General features: G+C 41.9%; 3 protein-coding genes across 10 annotated transcripts in view; 2 read left to right on the top strand and 1 right to left on the bottom strand.

Annotated features, from left to right (window-relative positions):
• Positions 1 to 258: 258 nt before the first annotated feature.
• On the top strand, positions 259 to 7139 carry LOC107989405 (zinc finger protein 436). Of its 7 annotated transcripts, none has more exons than XR_003051620.1 (5): positions 261 to 683; positions 977 to 1250; positions 1331 to 3396; positions 5822 to 5959; positions 7004 to 7136. XR_003051620.1 is itself a non-coding variant. In XM_017037735.2 (3 exons), exons 1-3 carry the CDS (start codon positions 657 to 659, stop codon positions 2797 to 2799), a joined length of 1770 nt encoding a protein of 589 aa, XP_016893224.1. In that variant the 5' UTR covers positions 261 to 656; the 3' UTR covers positions 2800 to 3626. The 7 variants fall into 7 exon arrangements, 1 of the variants encoding a protein (XP_016893224.1); XR_003051619.1 differs by having other exon boundaries at positions 5822 to 6001; XR_003051621.1 differs by lacking the exon at positions 7004 to 7136 and adding an exon at positions 6589 to 6785 and having other exon boundaries at positions 5822 to 6001.
• On the bottom strand, positions 3985 to 16874 carry LOC103388538 (discoidin, CUB and LCCL domain-containing protein 1). Its single transcript, XM_017037730.2, has 15 exons — positions 16649 to 16874; positions 12465 to 12686; positions 11840 to 11977; positions 9545 to 9596; positions 9388 to 9460; positions 9160 to 9293; positions 8707 to 8744; positions 8381 to 8572; positions 7787 to 7897; positions 7472 to 7648; positions 7289 to 7387; positions 6989 to 7082; positions 6834 to 6871; positions 6646 to 6753; positions 3985 to 5188 (listed from the first exon to the last, which is right to left on the bottom strand). The coding sequence occupies exons 1-15, from the start codon at positions 16749 to 16751 to the stop codon at positions 4764 to 4766; spliced, it is 2004 nt and encodes a 667-aa protein (XP_016893219.1). The 5' UTR covers positions 16752 to 16874; the 3' UTR covers positions 3985 to 4763.
• Positions 16875 to 17363: 489 nt separating this feature from the next.
• LOC103388559 (glucocorticoid modulatory element-binding protein 1) overlaps positions 17364 to 21745 on the top strand; it is a 9469-nt gene continuing 5087 nt past the window's right edge. For both annotated transcript variants that reach the window (XM_025061892.1, XM_008323605.3), the window contains exons 1-7: positions 17364 to 18324; positions 19172 to 19313; positions 19482 to 19540; positions 19817 to 19938; positions 20072 to 20175; positions 20573 to 20757; positions 21602 to 21721. In XM_025061892.1, the coding sequence (XP_024917660.1) occupies positions 19189 to 19313; positions 19482 to 19540; positions 19817 to 19938; positions 20072 to 20175; positions 20573 to 20757; positions 21602 to 21721 (715 nt within the window). In that variant the 5' untranslated portion in view covers positions 17364 to 18324; positions 19172 to 19188. The remainder of the gene's footprint in view (positions 18325 to 19171; positions 19314 to 19481; positions 19541 to 19816; positions 19939 to 20071; positions 20176 to 20572; positions 20758 to 21601; positions 21722 to 21745) is intronic.

The following is a 21745-nucleotide window of genomic DNA, read 5'->3' as shown; positions in this document are numbered from 1 at the left end:
AGAAGAATGTTTTAACACCTGTTTAATACTACCTATGTGTGTGTGTGTATATATTACAGGGGGAGATGTTTATGCAATTTCTTCAACCAACAACTAAAAAACAGAATGGCCCCCTGACCTTCTGTGGGAAGACTCTAGCTTCACCCGTTTTCTACTGCCATTTTTTAACCATACTTCTATATCTAATGGGATTTTTCAGTTAAATTCCTCTTTTTTATTATAGCTAATTAATATCCATTTTTAGAAAGAGGAAGAGGGAAAAGGCCCAACGGGAGGGAAGGCGCAAATACACACCGTTCTTTCTGGTGACGTGTTTCAGGAAGGCTCTTTTCTCCCGCCTTCGTCAGACGAAAACCTCCATTTTCCTGCAACTGATTGGCTTACGTTTTGTCATACAGCTTTCTGGTTGGTTAGGACTCGTGACGAGGGTAAGCGTCAACCAATGGGAGGTAAAGTATGCGCAGGAGTCAGGGTGACAGGAAAAAACGATTCTAGTCGGGTAAGGAAGATGCAGTTGTGTAACGGAGAGAATAAAACATATATTTTATTGTTTTATTTGTTACAAAGGCCTGTTTACGGCTGAGCAGGTCTGAGACAAGCCCAGTCTACGACTAAGCTATTTTTCTGGCTCAAACAGTAGAGTTTGGTTTCTATTCATGGACAAAGAAAAGTGTACCGACATTGTAAGTATGTGGCGCTGTGTTTTACACATTAACACCATTATTTTAGCTGGCATGGTTTGTTGTTATTTTAGGAGAAACGATCTGTCTAACAGTATTCTCTAACATATAGCGTTTATATTCAACCTTTTCTTAAATACACAAATATATTCGAAACAAAAGAGCCAAAAATAGAACTTGAGTGTGGGTGGAAACTCTTGAGGCAGACGATCAAGTAGAACATTTCACACTGAAATAGAAACAGTTCAACACCAGTGTAAAGAGCGGACAGTTCGTGTCACCTGTGCCTCTTGCAGCCTGGTTCCTGCTCCTGGATGGAGATGCATCAGTTCATCGGGGACCTCATCACATCTGGGAATGCCTCCAAAGATCAGCCAGATGTGCTAAATGCAACATGGGGCATGGCTGGTGGTGGCATCACAATGGGTTTTAAAGCTGCTTTGCCTGAACCTCTACAACCAACACAGGGTCTGCTACCAGTCCAGGAAAAGTCCCAGCAGGCAGGGCCGAGCCAACACACTCAGCCTCGGGCTCCACAGAAGAAGGGAGAGACCAGAGACAGAAGAGAAGGTCAGCGCTAAATCAGAGCTGGTTCACTGCTTGTTCATTGTTGTATTAGAATTATTAACTATTATTGTTCTTGTATTTAGAAGTTCATCATGCCTGTGTCTGCCCCGGCTGCCCAAACTCTTCCCCTTCCTTTGCGACACTAAAACCAAGACAGTCGTTGCCTGTTCAGCTGAGGTCAGATACAATGTGTAAGCCCAAAGATCTGTCCACCACCGCTCTACTGAGCCTCAGCATGTGTCTACCAGACACCACTGACCAGAGAGGCACCAGCAGCACTTCAGAGTTAGAGACCAGGACGCCCGGACGTCTGCAGGAGGACGTGTCAGATGGACAAACTCAGAGCCCAGCGTCAGAATCAGAGACCCAACCCCCTAGAGTCCCTACAGGCTCTTTGTCCAGTCTCTCCATGTTTCCCTGCTGGTGTTGTCACCATGGTCTGCAGATACGAAACACACAAGACAACTCAAATCCACGATTTCCACACATGCATGCGCACCATCATTTCCATCACCACCATTGCCCCATAGCCTCCTGTTTCCCCTGCCCACAGCTGGCCCATACACGCTCTTCACAACTCTCTGGACCGTTCCCCTGCTTTCCTTGTTCTTGTTCTCACGTCTTCCACCATCAACACAGACAGGGTCAACAGCAGGAGGAGAGGGGCAGCATGGCCTCCACCCTGTTGCATCCTTGTATGCACTGCTCAGCTTCCTTCTCCAGGCCGTCCCAGTTGCTGCAGCACCAGCGCTCTGAGCATTCCCAAAAACAGTCTGGCTTCATCTGCACAGAGTGTGGCAGGACCTTCAACTCCCACAGCAACCTGCGCATACACCTTAATGTACACACCGGAGCCCGGCCTTACACCTGCTCCGACTGCGGCAAAAGTTTCAGCCAGTCGGGGGCTCTGAAGATTCACAGGCGCATTCACACCGGGGAGAGACCGTACTCCTGTGGATTTTGTGGCAGAGGGTTCCCCCATCTAGCCGGGCTGCGAGCCCACCAGAGGACCCACACTGGGGAGAAGCCCTATCGCTGCAGCCAGTGTGGGAAGTGTTTCACCCAGTCAGGGGCGTTGAAGATCCACACCCGCATTCACACAGGAGAGAGGCCCTTCATCTGCAGCATCTGTGGGAAAGGTTTCTCAAACCGATCCGGAATCCGTTTTCACTACCGCACGGTTCACGGACTGGCCCATGAACGTGGTGGAGAAGATGCTGCTGGAGGGGCACAGCGTGGAGCGGCGAGCCGAAGTTATCCTCCTAGTTATCCTGGGAATTTCCCTTTGGCCAGCCATAATATGACAGGCAGCTCAAACAGTGACTCGAATCCACCTGCAAATCTCAGAGTGTTAGCTGAGCCGACTGCAGCCCAGTCTGACCCGAGGAAACAGAACAGCAACAGGGAGGGCGGTCAGTATTTGTGTGAAGACTGTGGCTTACGTTTTAAAGATGCTCCATCCAGGAACAGACACCAGACTCTGGTGCACTACTCTTCTGAGGTGAGGGGGGATGAGGGGGGAGAGGAGGAGGAGATACAGACAGAGACTTAAATGCTGCTTAATGTACAGGACCTGATACTGCATCAGCGCTAAACACTGCCACAAAATGCTCCATGACAATGTGTCATTGTAAACTAAAGCCCTACACCAACTGTGTCCAACCACACCTTCATCTTGGAAGGTGGAATCTTGGAATCTTCTCTCCCTTTTGAGTGCCATCAGTTTAAGCTGAGTTTCTGTTAACGTCATTGAGTGTTTAATAAAGGTCAAAGTGGACTAGGGTGTATCTGTATTAAAACTGGAATTTTAATCTAAATAAAAAAGTAATGGTGCTATGGAAAAAAAAATAAAACAAGCAAAGCAGAGAAATTTGGCAAATATTCTTTATAACACAGTATCTGTGTTATACTGTTTACTGTCTGACTGTGAGCCAGATAAACTTAAATATTTAATTATTACTTTGGGCAAACGTCCCCAGGTTACAAATATCCGTCTAATTCGTGAGGGCGTGGCCTAAAGTGTTAAGTAGGGGTCACAAAGAAGACAGTACCATTCAGAGAGTTAGCTGTTGATGTGTGGTCAAGACGCTTGAAAATAACAGGAACTCAGTCTCTGGTCCATTCCAGTGATCCGGTGATATTGGCTAAGGTGAGAAAGACCAGAACCACACGAAACTGTGCCATGAAAAAACTTTGTCATAGCAAAATTGCGGCGAACTCTATACGAACTGTCTTAAACATTTCTATTTGAGTCTGTGGAACCAAATATTCTTAGTGTTGAAAAAGCCAAAGTTTCCTCTCCGTGGACTGAACTTGCATCATGTTTTAATTTAGACAACCTTTAATCAACTGTTAAGAATAGAAAGTCCAACCTTAAATGTGTCAAAAAAATCAACGTCAACAGTCGTTTGCTGGGCCATGCTGTCGTAACTGTTTTTGTTTTGTTGAAATCTGTCGCAAAACGAAAATCGCAACATACGGCAATAAATTATTAGCTACTGGTTCGTATATGATTTGTTTTTTGTACAGAAAAAATGTTATACTTTGTGTTTATTTACATTACTTTACCTGCTGTATTTATACTACTACTATTTACATTACTTTACCTGCTGTATTTTTTATTTTGAACAGCCGTATTAAAACAGCAACATGTAATACTCCCTCACAGTGAGAAAGACAGCATTTGATAAGCATCAGTCACACAGAACACACTGGTACATTCCCTTTTCCTCTTTAATTAGTTTGTGGTATTCTTACACAAGGACTGACATTTTTTAAAACGGTATTTTTAAAATCAATCAAATGGAAAATACCACGCCAGAGCAGATGTTTGAGTTTTGTCCAAGACACTGCAGTGAGACGAGTTCAGTTACAAGTCGAGTTTGTCTGCTGTGTTACAACTCCATACAAGTACTTTTAAAAGGTCAAATATTTGTTACTTTACCATTATTGATAAATATAATAAAGTCAACTCTTTTCTCCATCGAATACAACGAATTAACATTAACGGAGACGAGAGAAGCTGCAGCAGACACCCGTCATTATTGTTAAATTGTAAAGCAGAGCCATCTAGCGTTTATATACAGTCATGGCAACATCATTACAGACTACTATTTTTTTTCCCCTGAAGAGAATATATTTGGGGTTCAAGTAACATTTTTATTAATCTGTTAAATACAACTCTGTTTGTACAGTCATTTCTGAAAGTGCACTTTGTGTTTACACATTAAACAGTGTCTGAACCTGCATCATTTCTGTGCATCAGGACATATTTACACTACTTTTACACACTTCCTGGAAGGAAACCAGTGTGTAAACAGTTCTGGATGGTTCTGTTCTCTCTCATCTGAACAGTAGTAGCACACTGACTCCTGTCAGATGGCTGACTCCTGTCGTATACTCCTGATAAAGAACAGCTTGGGCTCCACTTGAGATGACTCCAAGAGGTTTTCTGCTCCCAGTGCACATGTCAGCTAACAAGAGTCTGTTTCTTCTCTGTGTCTGAGCTCACTGTGCTCACAAGGGTTCCTCGTATGTGTGATTCCTCTGTAAAGAGTCACATGACTTGGGTTCAGCGTACACAACGCTAACTGGTCGCGGGCCATTGGCGTGGACGACTGGAGTGCAGTAGCCGTTGGAGAGCATCCTGTGTGAGGGGCAGTCATACTGGGCGTGGCTGGATGTGAGCGCAGCTCCAGAGACTGGTGCTGATGTAGGGATTCTATGAGCGCAGCTGATCTTCCCTGACATGTTGAGCTCACCGGGTGGGTCAGAGAACGGCGTGGCATACTCTGGTTCTGGAGGAAGTGGCTCAGCGTACTCTGGCAGGTTTCCAGGAGTGTCATAATGGTTCAGGATGAATGGGGTGGTGTAGCCCTCATCTGTGTTTGGTCTGAATGTGGAGCCGAGCTTTTGTCCAATAGCAGTCGGCTCTGCATAGTCTGGAGGGAAGGAAACAAATACAGTCAGTGAGGACACAGCAAACAATGGAACACAAAGTTGTTTTTATGCAGTGTGTCATTCACGTACACCACCAGCAGCAAGTAGCTGTTGGACAATCAAGTATTGTCCAACCTTAGGTTGTCTTGAGGTTGGCAATCAAGTATTGTCCAACCTTAGGTTGTCTTGAGTACCTTTAAAATAGTCAGGATTCCCTAACAATTTTAAGACTAGATTAAAGCATGTAAATACTTTTGTGAAAAACATTTAAACTTGACACTAGTCTACCTCCATCCACACAGGTCGCTCCACATTTGTTATTCTATCAGAATAATGGAGTTTTAAACCTGGCGATGTGACTGTTTCACATAGACCTAAAAATGTCACAGGATGTTATATCAACCAGATCAGTTTTCTGGGACTAGACTGATCTGGTCAGTTTAATATACAGTATTCAAATGCTGGGCTGTGTGAGGAAACTGGGGGAACCGTCCCACCATGTGGTCACATGTGAAACAATACTGGGATAAAAAATTTAAACCAAATGGACAAAGTTCATCCATTTATGCAGGAGAACATTTTTAAGTGATTTTAGTACGTTCCTCAGATTCAAATTAGTTCTTTTTTCTCACCAGGAGCTTCATGGCTGGTCAACACCTCCTCTAATTATAGGGATGAGGGAAGACAGAGTAGGTTTCACATCGGCACCTACTCTTCACCCCAGAACAAGAGGCTCCGGCGTGGGAGGCCCGGACTCCAGTCAAGAGGCCGCAGTGAGCCTCCGAACTAGAACTATTTTAATTAGACAGGCTTTGGTGAGAGCTGCATTTTGTCTTAGTGTTGACCCTCTGTCCTGTTTATCACTGGACCCCTCAGTGAAGGGCCTCACTTGCTGGAGGACTGGTTGGGGGAGGCACAGAGAGTACATGTGGGGGTGGTAGTGGGGAGCAGGCTGAGCGCTCTTTATCAAGCTTCAACTAAAGGGTCTCTTTCAGAGAAACTCCGTGGACCAAAGAAAGGAATGTTTATGCTGTGACGGGGTGATGGGCTGAGCTGGGGGAAAGAATGGACATCTCATGGAGAGAGCTGTTTGCCTGTCAGGCCTGGCATGAGCTCCTCAAACTGACCAGTGACGGCAGGGACCAGGGGAAAAAATGAAGGAGGGAAAAATTCCAGTGCCCTCAAAATGAGGAGTTGGAAAAAGCAGCACAAAGAAGATCAGGGTTATTGGTCATTGTACATATCTACACAAAACCAAATGTCCACTGTGTGAGAGAAGAGCAATGGGAACTTTCAGGAATTCCCTGGTGCTGCTGAACACACCACGACCAGCCAGAGCAGAGCCAGAGAGGTGATACTTACCATCCTTCGATAAAAAGTCAGATTTTTTTTTTACCTCTAGGACACTGACTGTTCCAGGTACAACGAAGTGTGCACAAAAAAGAAAAAAAATTCTCACCATTGAGAGGAGGACGAGGTAGAGCATCGTGAACGTTCCGTTCCAGAGGATAGGAAATGAGCTCGGATTGGGAGCAGGGAAGATTTTTCACCTGAAAACTAGGAGAATCTACAGAGACCCCCCGATGATGATGAATGTTATGAATGAAAAAGTTATGTAAAGTTAAATACAATCTGTTTATGACTTACTTTTAGGTAAAGAATGCTTGACTTCTGAATCTTTCTTCCTGTTATGAGAAAACAACAAAGTATTTTAGAGCTAGACAAACGTGACTTAGTTATTTGACATCAGCAGGGAGACCTGGTTTAAAATACTTTTCAAAATATTCCATTAAATGTCTCACCTTCTCTTCCACCAGACTCCAGCCAACAAACAACTGCAGCACATTATCAAACCCAGGACCACTCCCACTGCCACTATTACAGACTGACTGGTTCCTGCAGAGGGACAAGTGTTGGAGTGAGTAAACAGTTGTACAAGCATGACGAAGGAATGCAGTTTACTGCAAAGTACACAGTGTTGAAGGTGAGTTTACGGGACATTTGCTTGTCACTTCAGTTCTCACTGCTGTGACAGACATCCGTCTCTAAAGAGAAGAGTGAATTTTGTGTGTGGAGAGTTAGAGGGTGCTGTAGGTTCTTACTCTGTCTTGTCTCCACCAACACTGGGATCTCAGAGGGGGTGGTGGAGGAACTTGGGGGTGGATGTGGTGTTCCCATTTTAACTTTATCAGACGGAGAGTCTGTTAGATGGAAAACAGAAGTCAGTGACATGGAGACAATTCAGAGTTCATTTTGAGGATAAATCCACTAGAGACGTATCTAACCTCCTTCTGGACGTGACCTTGGTGTGACCTTCGCGACAGGGCAACCTAAGACTTGGACCTGAGCTGAAGCTCTTCCGTGCCAAGTCTGTGGCTGTAACCGAACAAACCGAGCCACCACAGCAGGAGAGAGGTTGTTAATGACTCTGAGGTGACCGTCAGTGTAGGCCTGAAAGACCTGGGACCCAACGAACTCAGTTAATCATTGACAGAAAAACAGCATGAAGGTCACATTTGAATTACTACTGCAACATCAAATCATCAGTGTTTGAAAATGAAAACATCCAGTGTAAATATATTTTATATTTAATATATGTGTCTGTTCTTTGCTCAGAGCCTCCTTGTACAGCTTCCAATTCTTTCGGTCTTTGCTGTAGGAAAGAATGTAGGACTCTGTGTAGAACTCATTTGATCCTGTGGTTATTATACCTGAAGGAGAACAAAGATAAAATAGTTCCAAAATGAACAATCTTCATTTTCAGTGCTATTTCAGCATCACAGCATTTGGGATTGTTTGGTAAATTCTGCCTGAGATTCTTTGTTTTTGTCTATAATTTTGTTTGTGCCATTTGATATTGAACATGAAGACTCACAAGGATCCTATCAAGCCCTTCTAAGTGTTATTATTATTTTATTTAAATTAGGAAGGAAGGAAGGAAGGAAGGAAAGTGAAGAACTTGTCATTGTGACAGCACACCACCAGTGTGTGGGGACGATGCCATGCTCAGAGCACCTCTGTGGTAACTTGGCACCTGGACTCAAACCTGAAACCTTCCAGACTCAAGTCCGCTTCCTTAACCACTAAGCCCTTTAATTAGTAGTAGTATTTAACATTATGGTTATAATACAACCAATTTTAAATGGTTGGATTAAAATGTCGTAATATTTCTATAAATGGGGAATATAAATGACCTGTGATGGTGTTTCTTTCTCTCAGCTCCAGCTCCACCCATGGGTTGGCGTCGTTGCTCTTTGCTGTCCACACTGTAAACTCCAGTTCTGAAACCATGTTTTTGGACGATGGCAACCTTGGTCCCTCTAGACTATTTTTGTTCCAGGAGGACGAGGCGTTAGAAACAGAGGCAGTCAGGAGGTTGTTGCATTCTGTGTAGAGACCAGAAGACGAGGACGGTCAATGAAGTGTATTAGTGTGGGTTTCACTAAAATTTAATGGTCAGATTTTTTTTTTACCTAGTATTTTTTCAGAAAAGTACATTAATAAAAAAAAACTTTCATACCTTGCCTGAAGATAAGCTTCTTCTCAGATAACGACCCCCTGTTAAAAGAAAAAAAGAAAGAATATACAGGTTGACAAATATATTAGCTTGTGTATATGTGTGTGGTCTAGGTTTAGCTATCCTTGTGGAGACATTTCTGGGTAAAATAACTAGTTGCGAAGACCCTTTGTCCCTGTGAGGACATATTTCAGGTCCCCACTACGAGGTTTAAGAGTTAGTTTGTAGTAAGATTATGCCCTACGATACCAATATATGCAGCGGTTTGCCCCCAAAATGGAGGTAAACGTCTCAGGACCCTTTAAGCAATTGCAGCATATTTGGAAAAACCCAGGCATTGCGTTATCGGGTTTTCATTATCGGAGGAAAAACCAATAACAATTCTAACCGATATTACATAATTGTGCTAATATCAGACATCCCTACTTTTGGTATAAAAACAAAAAGCACACACACATTTTTGAAAGGATCCCATTGGCAAATGTGGATTCATAGAGTGTAAGACTCCTCTCCCGATACACGGTGACACGTCCTCCCACAACATTTGATGCGGCTCCAGAATGGACGGCAGATTTACACAGGACCGAGGTCTGTCCAAAAGACCAAATATACAGAACTTTATATGCAATGTTTTTTAAAAAAAATCTGACAGTCCGGATAGATTAAAATAAAAGTTGTACTTACATCTCTGTAGCCCTGTTCCGAGTTCCCCCATACATCCCCTGCCACATCCTTACATCCAGCGGGGCAGTACACACTGAAACCAAATGAGCAACTCCATTGTTCCATTGTTCTATAGAAAGAGATTCTATAAGGGGAAGCGTAGAAGTCAAACACTCACCTCAAATGCTGGGAGCTAAAATGAGATCCTCGTTGTAAACAAGAAATAAGATCTGAAACCCAGAGGAGAGACTGATGGTTAAACATAAGACTCATGAGAACAGTATTAACAGTGGTCTGTACAAAACCAGGGAGTATTTTAATCTCTATTTGCTGCCTCTGTGGCTTGGTCTGCTATATTTCAGCCATGACGTTTATCTTGTGGTGAGCTGCTCTTTCTTATTTGCGAACAGCTTCACGATGTGAAAATGTTCCTACGTTCAGTTTGATTACATTTCGTTGGGCTTTTTATTCCGGGCCTGCCGACATCAATGCCATGTTTTCAAAACCACGCTAAAGTGAACACTGTCTGCTCCACTCCAGCTGGGTGTGAGGCTAATACATTAGCTGCATTGACTTTATTTGTGTAACACTGAGGTGACTGATTGCTTGGATTTATTTTGTTCACTGAGAACAGCAGTTTTGTAGGAATGAGTGGTTAAATAAAGTTCACAGCTATGGTGTTGAGTGAGGCTCAACATAGTCCTATCTACAACAAGCTAGAGAAGGTGCTGGAGAAACCAGCACAGTGTTTAGGAACCAATGCTGAAACATGCGTTTCATGTCATAACAGTAAACCAAACAGTCAACTAAATATTAGCATTAAACTGTTTTTACAGTACGTTAAAAGGCGTCATATCACCAGCACACAAACACATTATATGTGTCACAGTGTAGCATGGTCTGTGTGTGAAATTAGGGGATGAGCTGTCATCACTGTGGATGTGACTAGGCTCTTTGTTACTGTGACTGTGTCACAGCTGACGAGTACAGCCGCTGGTCCTGGTGTAATCACAGCTAACAGACAGTGGTTTGTACTGTATGTCTGAGCAGGGACTTAGCTCCAGACACTGATGGATTTCATAAACAACTCATGGCAAAACAGGAAACCATGAAACACTCTGTTCCAGGTACTTTCAACATCCAGGCAGGAGACAAGGTTCTGTAGAACTGCTGTTTAGGTCTCGGACTGAACGGCTCCACGTGATCATTAGAAGAACACAGCTCAAAAACTTGTCCTTTGTTTTGGTTGTGTTGGAATTCAAAATGTCACCAAGGCAGTGTGATACATGCTGTGTATGCATTAATGAAAACTGCTCTGTGATTTGTGGATATAGCTGCCGCTAAATCAACCGCCTCTCTGCTGAGATGCCTCACGGGGACAGGCACAGGGTAACAGGACGGGACGGGCTTGTAGTGGTAACAGGCTGACGGAGGAGAGGGGGTGGGGGTGAAAAAAACTAAATGAGTGAAGGGAGAAAACTGAAGCCTGAGGCCTCATTCCATTCAGCCTGCAAGGAGTCTGACTCTTGCTTTCTGAACAAACAGGCCATAGCAAAGACGGAGATGGCGGGTGAATGCCAATGGGTAGTAACTCACTCGCTGACAACTGTGTGTGTACACAACAACACAGGCGCACATATATTCACCGGGATGTCAGTTTTAACCCTAGATCCACTACAGCAGTCAGTCTGACCTTTTCTGACAGTCATGTGTGATTCTTAGTGACGCTCATCCTGAAACACTGTGAGGATAAATATTTTCTAATATTTACATACTTCAAAACATAATCACTGTATTACAACTCTGCAGCACAGTACACTTACTCTTCAAGGAGTTGTACTGCTATACCAATCAGTTTGACTGCAGTCCAATCCCCATTTCCAGGTTATTTGTTTTTAATACATTTAATAATTTATTTTATTAATTAACACCTGTATAAACTTTGAAAAAATGTTTGAAATGTATGAAAAATTTGTTGAACTTTAATTCTTTAAATTTAAGAATTTGATACAACAAAAGAACACATGTTCTGAAAAGACGCACATTTACCTCTGGGTCACATCCTTATTTTTTTATTTATTTTTCAATCTATTGTGACTGGTTGTAGCAGTTTTCATCCATCTGCGTTACTGTGTTGTCTGATTATCCTTTTCACCATGCACCAGACATGTCTTTTTGCAGACAGATCTGGACTGCAGGCAGGTCAGTTAGTGAACTCTCTGTCTGTGTCCTCTATGTCCACATTTTGCAGACTATTGAGCAGTCACCTTCAGATGATTGGTTCTTAAGGTCAAGCCTGTAGCTGTGAGGCACTGCCAAAGCCTAGGTAATTGGTTTCAAATACCTCGGCTTTGGACTCAATATACAAACCTGTTACCAGTTAACCTGCTGCTTTATGAATCTGTCAGGATACAGAGTAACACTGACAGAAATATAGTTTCTGTCTACCTCTACCTCTGTCTCACACTCTCACCTGGATACTGCTCTGTGGCGTAGGACAGCAGAAATCCTCGTCCAGAGCGATGTGGGCCGGACGTGAAGGTTACCGTCACTTCATTACTATTAACTGTCATGTTCTTCTGTGATGCATCAAGTCTCCCACACACTGGACCTGTAACACACAGACACAAGCATCAGAGTTTATAAAAGCAGATGAATGCAGGTTTCTACATGTTCTATATTTATTGCGCACCGCATATGCAATAAATAACAGATACTACAACTGCAAGAATAAGACATGATTGTGGTTTTCAATCACAGACAGGACAGCCTAAGTCTTAGACCGTCAGACAAACGACTTTAGCAGATAAAGACATTGTCTTAGACTCTAAGACAATATTTCTATCCCCTGAACTGGTCTGTCTGTCGTCATTGTGGTTTGCTGTCAATTTTTTGTACCCTCCAGGCATGACCTGATACACCTGGTTTGAAATTGTGCATTTGTCTGTTGCGAAATGAGGCTGGCCTGTTCTGTCAAAGAAATGGCATGTTTCTGTGTGTCTTCAGTAAGAGTAGCAACAGTTGTCTGAGAACACAGAGAGAGCATGTGTGTGATGTTTAAACACATACAATAAAATCTGACTGGTGAACACCCTCACCCAGTGTATGTTCTCCAGTCTTTGCAGTGATCACCAGAGAACCGTTGCTGCAGCCTGGACTGCTCTCGATGTCAAAATCCCCAAAAAGCAGCCTCAGCATGCGTCCCTGTGGCACACGAAGCCTCCATGTACAGCGAGTGTTACTGGGGTATGTCCCAGGATAGTACTGAGAGGCCAAAGTGCCAGACTCTGAGCCCAGAAGTGTGTGTCCACAGCCATCGCCTGAAATCACATGAGAACAACAATAAGACGATGACGGTGAAAATGGAAAATATATTAACTCTCTTCAGCAAATCTTGGTGAGGCAGTGATCACCAAGCTTTTTTTTTTTTTAGAAAGGACTATTGTGTAGCCCCCTCACCCCCATGTCTTCATATTCACAACTACAAAACTGCTATTCTAATTGAAAGTACAGACAAAAGTGTCATTAACCTTATTGTTAAATAAAGAAAGAAAACATTGAAATGGAAATTCAATTGCCTTTTTGTCACCTTCATTACCTCTTTGCCCCCCTGGGGGAGGCCCACCACCTACTTTGAGAACAACTGTGCTAAGATTGAGATAAATTAAAGTGAAGATGAAAACACTACAAAGGACATCATCCAATTTAGAATGTGAAGTGTTGACCTTCTTGCTTTATGGGCACAGAGTTATGTATTTCTACGTGCAGGCAAAGTTAACAGATTTGTGTTTTTTAATGTGTGTAATACGATTAGTGAATTGTTAATTCAGGAACTTGGTACCATTGTACCATGTTTAAAGAATTTTGTTGTTTGTAGTCACATGATTTGTTTAATCCTAACAAAGCTAAAGAAGTTAAGAAGTTCAGAAATTAACTCTTAATGTATGATTTGTTAGATATTAGAAGCAGGTTTTTATTAGGACGTCCTGTGTCCTGAACATCTCTGAGAAGATGAGCAGCAAAATTATCCTGATCTCGGGTTAAACCTGCAGACAGTCTCGTTATTATTTTTTACACACTACATTAAGAGCTTTGATGATGCTCCCTGTCAGGACCTACAGTATGAGTAATGTCTTTCCTGAACATACCAGGGCATGTTTATACTCTTCTGATCATAACAGAGCAATGACACAACTGTTTAGAAGTCACTAACTCCAAAAACATCTAATAGGACAACTGGATATGTTGCAAACATTATACAGCTCCTTCACTGATTGCAAACTTGTTTTCATCTGAGCAGTTTTTTGAGGGGGGGTTGAATCATCCCCATCTCTGACCATATGGTTGCTGTGACTAACGCTTGAACTGGAATGTTAGACATAAATATTTAGGTGGTCAAATATCCTTCTGGAAAACAGCAGACAAATGAGTAAACTCTGACAGTGGTCATACACACATAAGTGTTGTGGGGGTGAGGGCTCAAATCCAACTGACCTCCCCTCCACAAAATGTCAAGATCCAAGAATGGTCAAAACAGAAATCCATCCAAGATCCGTGCTGGTTTCCCATATAAGGTTCCTAAAGATCCGCTGAGGGGAAACCACAGGATAACCTTCATCTTTCTGTGTCAGACACATCCTGAATCACAACAGCCCTCCTCTGCTTCCCGACAGCTCTTCAGCTCCCACTACCATAAAGCTTTAGACGTTATTTCCTTTCCTCAAATTCCCAAGAGATCCCTTGGAAATGCCACAGGCCTGAACTGTAACAGTGGTCAGCAGAGCGTGGATCTGTCACCTTCCTCTGGGAGACCGCAGAGGCAGCATTTCTGAGGAAGTTGTGGGTGGCTAATAACATCCCTATGGTTTTTTTGAACAGTTCCCCCTACAGTCTACATCCAAACCAGTCTAATACACTATCAAACAAGATGTTTCTCAGGTTATTCTCAGTTGAAGAATGTGACATATTGGAAAGTACATTCTTACTGGGTGGCAGAAAAGCAGACGGAGACCATCTGCAGCACCTCTGCAACATTGTTTTTCATTTGAGGCTTTGCTGACAGGTCCTTACAGGTTTTTGCTAGCAGACAGGATGTTCACCTGTACTACCTGTCAATACAGTGCTTTCTCTGGCTGCGTCAATCAGAACCTTACGACAGAAAAGCTTAGACATTTGCCCAACATCCTGGCCACACCAAGACCTCAAACACACACCTCAAACATTTACAGCAAAGTTGAAAAGTGATTCACGAATAAAAAACTGACCCTAGACTTAATCATCTTATGATGCAAGGAAACGGAGGCCCACATAGTCAGACAAGAACAACTGAAATGATCTGTGGTGGAGCCAAAGGTGGGAGTCATAGTCTTTGGACGCCATAAGTTGTTGTTCTATGGTCAGTGTGATTCATCCTGCTCATGGACTTGATTGCTGTTGTGAAAAGTCTGTGGAAAAGGCTTAGGGCTAAGATCAGCGGGCAAACATGGACAGGACAGGAGTATGTCAAGAATGCCAACAAGACCCAACTCTGTCAACCTTTGCACCTCCTTTATTTTAATATACAATATCGGCCTAGTGACCTGAATACAGGGGCTCCTTGGTTTACGAGGTAAACCTAAGGCGTTTCAGCCTTATGTCGCCACACTCCCTTTGTACGAATTTATTAAGAAAGTCTTGTTCCCTCTTTCTGATGAGTGAGACGGCTCTGTTTACTTTTGCTAGTGGTACGCCATAATTTTTTTCAATCTTTTTTGCCCTTCTTTATGATGCACAAGCATAAGTTTGAGTCGTCATCGTTGCTTGTCACCCCAAATTGTAGAGGACACTAATGAATTACAGCACACCATGTGGTCTTCATTGCTTTTCTCTGTGACTAACTCCATTTAAAAGCAATAGTTTACGGCCAACTGGTTACATTTTCCTACACAGCACCCCTGCATGGTATGAATAATACAGGTTTTTCATGGGGTTAAAATGTCATATTTACAGTTCTTAGGATATCAGAATATAATAAGGTAGTTAAGTAATGGGGAGTTAATTGTCTAATTGATGTTCTCTTTACATAAAAAATATTGTCTATACCTATCCATTCCAGGAAAAGAACCCTTTCTCTGTGGAAGTTTATTGCAGTTTCTCAATATGAAGGTGGTTTTGGAGAGTAGGCCCTAAATCATATGGAGGGTTTAAGGACAGAGGCGGCTACATCCTGTCAAAATTTTAAGATTAACTATGACAAAATGTGTTTGGAGACTATGAACTATACAAATAATATAGTGAAATATACAATTAATAAACTGAAATTATTGTATGTATTACATTTTAAGTATAAATTAAGAACTGATGCAATCATTTCAAGCTGAATTTAATTTAAAAATTAAAAATAAAGTCTTCCCATAAGATTTAAAAGTTCAATTTTAGTTAAGCAAAAAGTTTTTTTTAGATTTTTTTTAGAATTTTATTAGTAGGTAATAACCTAAATGCATGATATGCTTTTTTAGATTTCCAAATCCAGATGATCTTACCACCATATACTGTATTTCCTGTAAACCATTCAAAATTATTCTGTATATTAAATTTGGGAAATTCTATAGTTTAGCTACGGTATTCAGCAAATACGGTTATAGATAGAATAGAATTCTATGTTATGTAAATCTATTTTCTGTGTATTTAGTTTTATAAACTAACGATAAATTCACCCAAATAACCATGTGATAAGTTAATATAAATTAGGAAACTAAAAACATTTTGAACATTTTGGCATTGACATTTTTCAACAAAACAATGTGACTTTGACACCCTGCATTAAGACTAGCATAGGAACTGTAATAACTATGGAGCAAGCAGTACTAGATGGTTATACAGCCGTTTATATCAGGATGGTAAAGTAAATCGTAGATATGTGACGAAAACAAAACATTAACAACAGTTGGAACATATAAATGTTTAAGAATTTGAGCTGAACAGCCAAACTACCGTTTATTTTTATATCTACATGTTTTAATTCGTGGTTGTATGTATGACGTTTAGATACCTGTAAAACCCTTACAGGAAGGATAAAGGATTTTAAGTATATTTAATAACTCTGTTGTTGGTCACTGTTCGCTGCCTATGTCAATATTGTAGGACAATAATCTACACAGAACACAATTTAATTAAAATTATTGAACGGAACGAATCAGTTTTTAGTTACTCGTGACAGTTAGGATTAGAAGTAAGGCTTTCGGTATTTCACATTAAGTCTTTCGCCGCACTTCTGATTTGAACGTGAGATTTCGTTTCTTACCTTCCTGTCCTTCCACAAGTAGACAACAGAAACTGAATATGATCCAGAAAGCGGTGGTTAAACTCTTCACAGCATCCTCGGTGTTTTCACACGAACAAAGCATGGTTTTCTACAACTATACGTGGGAAAAGTAAGGTGCAAGAACAGCACCGCTGCCTCGACGTTCTGCCTTTAGCGAAGTTGAGGGTGAAAAGTACTGCTTATTTACTATTGGCCACGGGACATGGGCTCGTCTTTTTATTGGTTAATACAGATGTCAATCAAACACTAACGAGCATTCCATTCCCATATACGGGAGGTGTAATTTGTGGGTGTGTGCTGACCTGAGAGCAGCCGGTGGCTACGGTATTCCACACATTAATGATTTACTCACGTTTACACCGGACCTGACATTACAAGTACAAGATTGATAACATGTTTTTTTAAATAAGTAACCGTCTGTAGTCATTACGGCCTTTTCTACCCTATTGTGACCACTTGAAAACAGTAGCGCCTCAACAGGGTCAGGGGTGGTTTTGACCACCCTTGGAAAATTGATGACCACCCCACTGGTCACTCCAGTGCATCTGCCCCCTTCATTGTTCCCTGACCTCCCACAGAGCCGTTGACTGCATAATGAATGGCATATTGTTTTATTTTGAAGGTGTAAACGTGGTATCTCCTAAAAATATGTATTTATTTTTTCAGTGACATTGGTTTGTTGGTAGATACAATATATACTGTATGTATTCTACTGTAGAAGGAAGAATGATGCGATGCAGCACTTGACCCTAGGCTGACACCAAACTTGGATTTCCACCAGAAGCACAATTTGGTTTACCAACCTAAGATTTTCCTCTGCCACATCTGGCAACTCATGTAAAAATAATGTAGAAGAAAGTTTATCATAAAGCACATTATGCATTTTTTCTAAAAAGTCAATAGAATAAAATAAAATAAAACTCGGATACACTCTATGTTTCTTCTTAATAATAATGATGACGATAATGCCTTAATCGTTTCAGTCATACAGATTGTGGTTTTAACACGTGTCATTTTCTACCTTTGTATTTTTTATCAAATAGACAACGTTGTTAAGTTAAGATTTCTTTTCTTTCTCTGCCGATCCACATGAAGTTCGAAAGAGAGAGCGGCAGTCATGCAACATTAAAGACGGCCAACAACCATTTTGAAGCACCGTAGAAGAAGAAGTCTTAGGCTTAGGCTTCGTCGAAAAAGCACTTACTCAAAACTGCGAGGAAACCCTGCCCCCTGTTGGTGAAACACTGGCAACAACAAAAACACAGCAAGCGATTGATTGAAAGTGCATGAAAAACAAACTAAGTCAATGGTTTAACTCAAGTAATGAAGACACGGTCTAAATAAGTAAATAACACAAACAAAAAAACCTTATTTATTCGTCTGGCAGTAAAATCGACACCCTAACGACCACTGTAGCGGCAGGTTGCAGTCTGTCAGCCTCCACAGCTCAGGGGCTTAAACCAGCGCAGTCAGAGAAGAGCAGTTTGACCGAGTTTTCCATCGCGTGAGAACCTAGCGCTTCTCGTGACAGAGGCGCAGATGCTTCTCAGGCGAACGCAGCCTTCAGTGAAGGAAGTGTAGTCGTACAGCGGCACTGCGCATGCTCTCACACCACTCTGAGGAGCCAGGGATGAAGTGTTTGCTGCTGTAAAACGGTAAGTAAAACTAAACTTATGGTAATATTTTCTAGAGTTTTAAGTCTGGAGTTGGTGTTTTAATTTTTTTTAGAAGTAATCTGTAATTGTGTGCGTTGTTCGCGAACTATGTTGTGGAGCAGGAGCGCACGCCACAGGGATGTGCGTGCTGCCGCACGTCAGTGTGAGAGTGAGAGAGAGACACGGAGCTGTCCACAGACAAGGAGTGTGGATGTTAAAACAAAAAGCTCACCTTACAATCAACATGATCCACCACCGTGTGTAAACGTCTGTTTATTTAATCCTGAGAATCCCGGTCCACTCTGTTTGTTTATGCGCTGTTGTTGACCAGATGATCTTCACGCGTCAGCTGCTAGTGCTGCTTGTATGTGGCTTTATTTGTGTCACAGACAGAAGAGCCGGGGGAAAAAACACAATGTGGTAGTAACTGTTGATTTGAGCAATATTGAATTTTTCTGCATTTGCCCTTCAACAAAAGCATGTCCTTAACAAATACCACAGGTGGAAAAAGTAATATTTGTAACTTAGTGGCCTAAAAGAAGTGTTTGGAGATGATACTATGCTAATAACTTACCCTTTTGTGGTTGTTTGGTATGATCATTATTTTTTTGGTTGCAGTAAAGTAACGATTTAAAGCCAGCTGTTATTTTAACCTTTGGAAAATGACAAAAGTCTGCGATATTGAAGTGGCTATGATTTAGAATTTTCTTTTCTAGTGGAACACCCTTTTAAAATTATAGTGTGTGCTTTTAGGATAAGTATTAAAAACATGCCGTGCATGCGCGTGAATAAATGCGTTGAATATCATGTGCGTGTCTGTGTTTTGCTGAGCGTTCTCTGCGTGCAGCTCTGCAGGGCGGGGTGATGGCAGGCGCTGAGGTCACAGTGTCGTCAGGAGAGCACATGAAGGTGAAAGGGGAGGAGAGAGAGTCCAGCGGCATCAACCACGGAACCCAAGTCATCCTGCACCTTCAGCCAGTCCTTAACGGGTAACATGGCATGTGTGGATGTTTTTCCGCTTGCTGCGATGCTACGTTGCTAGATTACATGTATATATGTATAGTGCATTAACCTACAGTAATCAAAGAATGTAATCAAATCAAAGAATGTGAAAGTAAAGAAGTAATTTATTTGTGGTGAAATGTTGCCCTCTCTAGGGTGAAAGCTGGCATTGCAGGCTCCGGCAGTACAATTCTGGCAGTTGAGACTCATCAGGGTGAGTCACTCCCTTTTCATTCACTAAGACATTTAACTGTGAATGTAAAAAAATAATTTAACATGCGATATATTTGACATTTAACTGTGAATGTAAAAAATAATTTAACATGCGATATATTTCCTAAAAAACATGCATGGGCAAAATTTTAATTGTATATAAAAAGTACTTGTATACCAAGGGAAAGAAGAAGGAAAACTTCAATACAAAAAATCTGTTGGTATCTCCTTCCTGTGGACTCACTTGTCTTTGACCAGTGTTGTGTTTGATGTTTAGATGACAGTGAGGCAGATGGAGAGGTAATTGAGTACGGCTACCCCATCACCTGTGGAGACAGCCGAGCGGTTCTGCTCTTTAAGAAGTTTGTCTGTCCTGGAATCAATGTCCCATGTGTGAAAGTGAGTCGATATATTCAGTGTCAACAAAGACGAGCAAATTAGCACTTTGTTATATGTTCTAACTAATTGTTTTGACTTCTCCTCTCCTCTCCTCTTCTTTCTTTTCCTCCTTTCTTCTTTTTCTCTCTCACAGTTTAACAACCAACTCATTAGTCCTAAGCAGTTTGTACACATAGCAGGAAAGGCCACTCTGAAGGACTGGAAAAGGGCCATCAGGCTGGGAGGGGTCATGCTTAGGTAACACACACACACACACACACACGCACACACTCCTCCATCAACAGATTTTCTCAATCATGCAGCGTAATTACAGCCTGATTACATCCTTGTTTGGAGTCTCAGTGTTTACCACTACATTCCAGAGTTAGTCTGTAAGCAGCGTTTAAAATGGCAGCTGGATCAAAAACAAAGTGACAGGCTGCTGGGTGACACTTCTCACCTCTTTATCGTGTTTGTACTTGTTCTTAGTGCCTGCTGTGAGTCAATACACCAGCTCTACAGTCAATATCTGCAGGCCTCAGATCAGACAAGATCGTTTGGAAGCACCTCGTGCTTTTCACCCACCTCAGCAGCTTTGTAGCAAAATATGTTTTGGATCCTTCCCACCTGTCTTTTAACCTGCTTCACTCTGCAGGAAGATGATGGACTCTGGCCAGATTGACTTCTACCAGCACGACACCGTGTGCAGCAACACCTGCCGCAGCACCAAGTTGGATGTGCTGATCAACAGCAGCAGGCTACCTCCAGGGATGTCGACGCAGCCCAACCTGTCTAGTCTGGCTCTGGACCCTCCTGGAGGACAGGTGCCCCCGCTGACAGGTGGATGGCAAACAGCTTCCTGCTTATTTCTGTAGCATATGCCCGAGCTGCTGGTGTGTCATTGAGACGACGCTGACTTTACATTTGATGCAGATGATATTCATATTTTTATCAGGGAGAAGAGCAAATACATCTTTAACTCTGACTTTAACATTTTCTCACTTTACTTTTACATATTTATACATGAACGAAAAATTGCAAAGAAAAGAAAATGAACAGAAAATTGTCACAGGGTAGTACTTGTATAGTGTTATTTTTCATGCAAAAAAAACAAACAAAAAACTCATTTAATATTTGAACCAGAAACTTTCCCCACAAGGGCATTGATAGACAAATAATTTTCTAACTTTTTTAGTGAAAAACACAAAAATGTTCACACATTACCAAGTAATTTACAATATTCTTTTGAATCTATGTATATCTATTGTTTTTGGACTCTCCTTTTTAACACCTCTGAAATCCATACTGTTTACATGCTAATTAAGGAATGTCTCTAACCCTGAACTGAATTAATGGATTGTGAGAAGAGGCGGCTGTTTGCAGATGAGTGAAAGACTCACTAGATGACCTTTCGGAAAGTTTGACGTGTCACAGCAGACAAACTCCATAAACTTTCTAAGCTGTGAGTCAGTAAAGGAATCTTCATCTAATAATTGCCATTTAGATGAAAATACGTGGTGTGGAGAGCATCCAGATGGATTTAATGATGCATCAACCGGTGGATGGAATAATTTAAACTTGGAGAAAAATAACTGAATGTCCTTGGCTCTGCACATTAACAGTGAAATGCGATATCTATGCACTGGACATGTACAAAATTTCTCATTTTTCCTTTCTGTTGCAGAGATGGTTAATGATGCAGCAGAGGTGGAGGAAAATGAAACAGCAGAGTGGAGCCCCGGTGCGGCTCGGCCTCTGGCGACCAACGGACATGCAGCCAAGAGAACCAGGGCAGACACACCTGGTAAATATGAGAACAGGAAACGGT

Source organism: Cynoglossus semilaevis, chromosome 13, assembly GCF_000523025.1.
Source record: "Cynoglossus semilaevis isolate Cse_v1.0 chromosome 13, Cse_v1.0, whole genome shotgun sequence".
Taxonomy (NCBI): Eukaryota; Metazoa; Chordata; class Actinopteri; order Pleuronectiformes; family Cynoglossidae; genus Cynoglossus; species Cynoglossus semilaevis.
The sequence above is the reverse complement of the archived record's forward strand: the minus strand, read 5'-3'. Positions and strand labels throughout refer to the sequence as shown.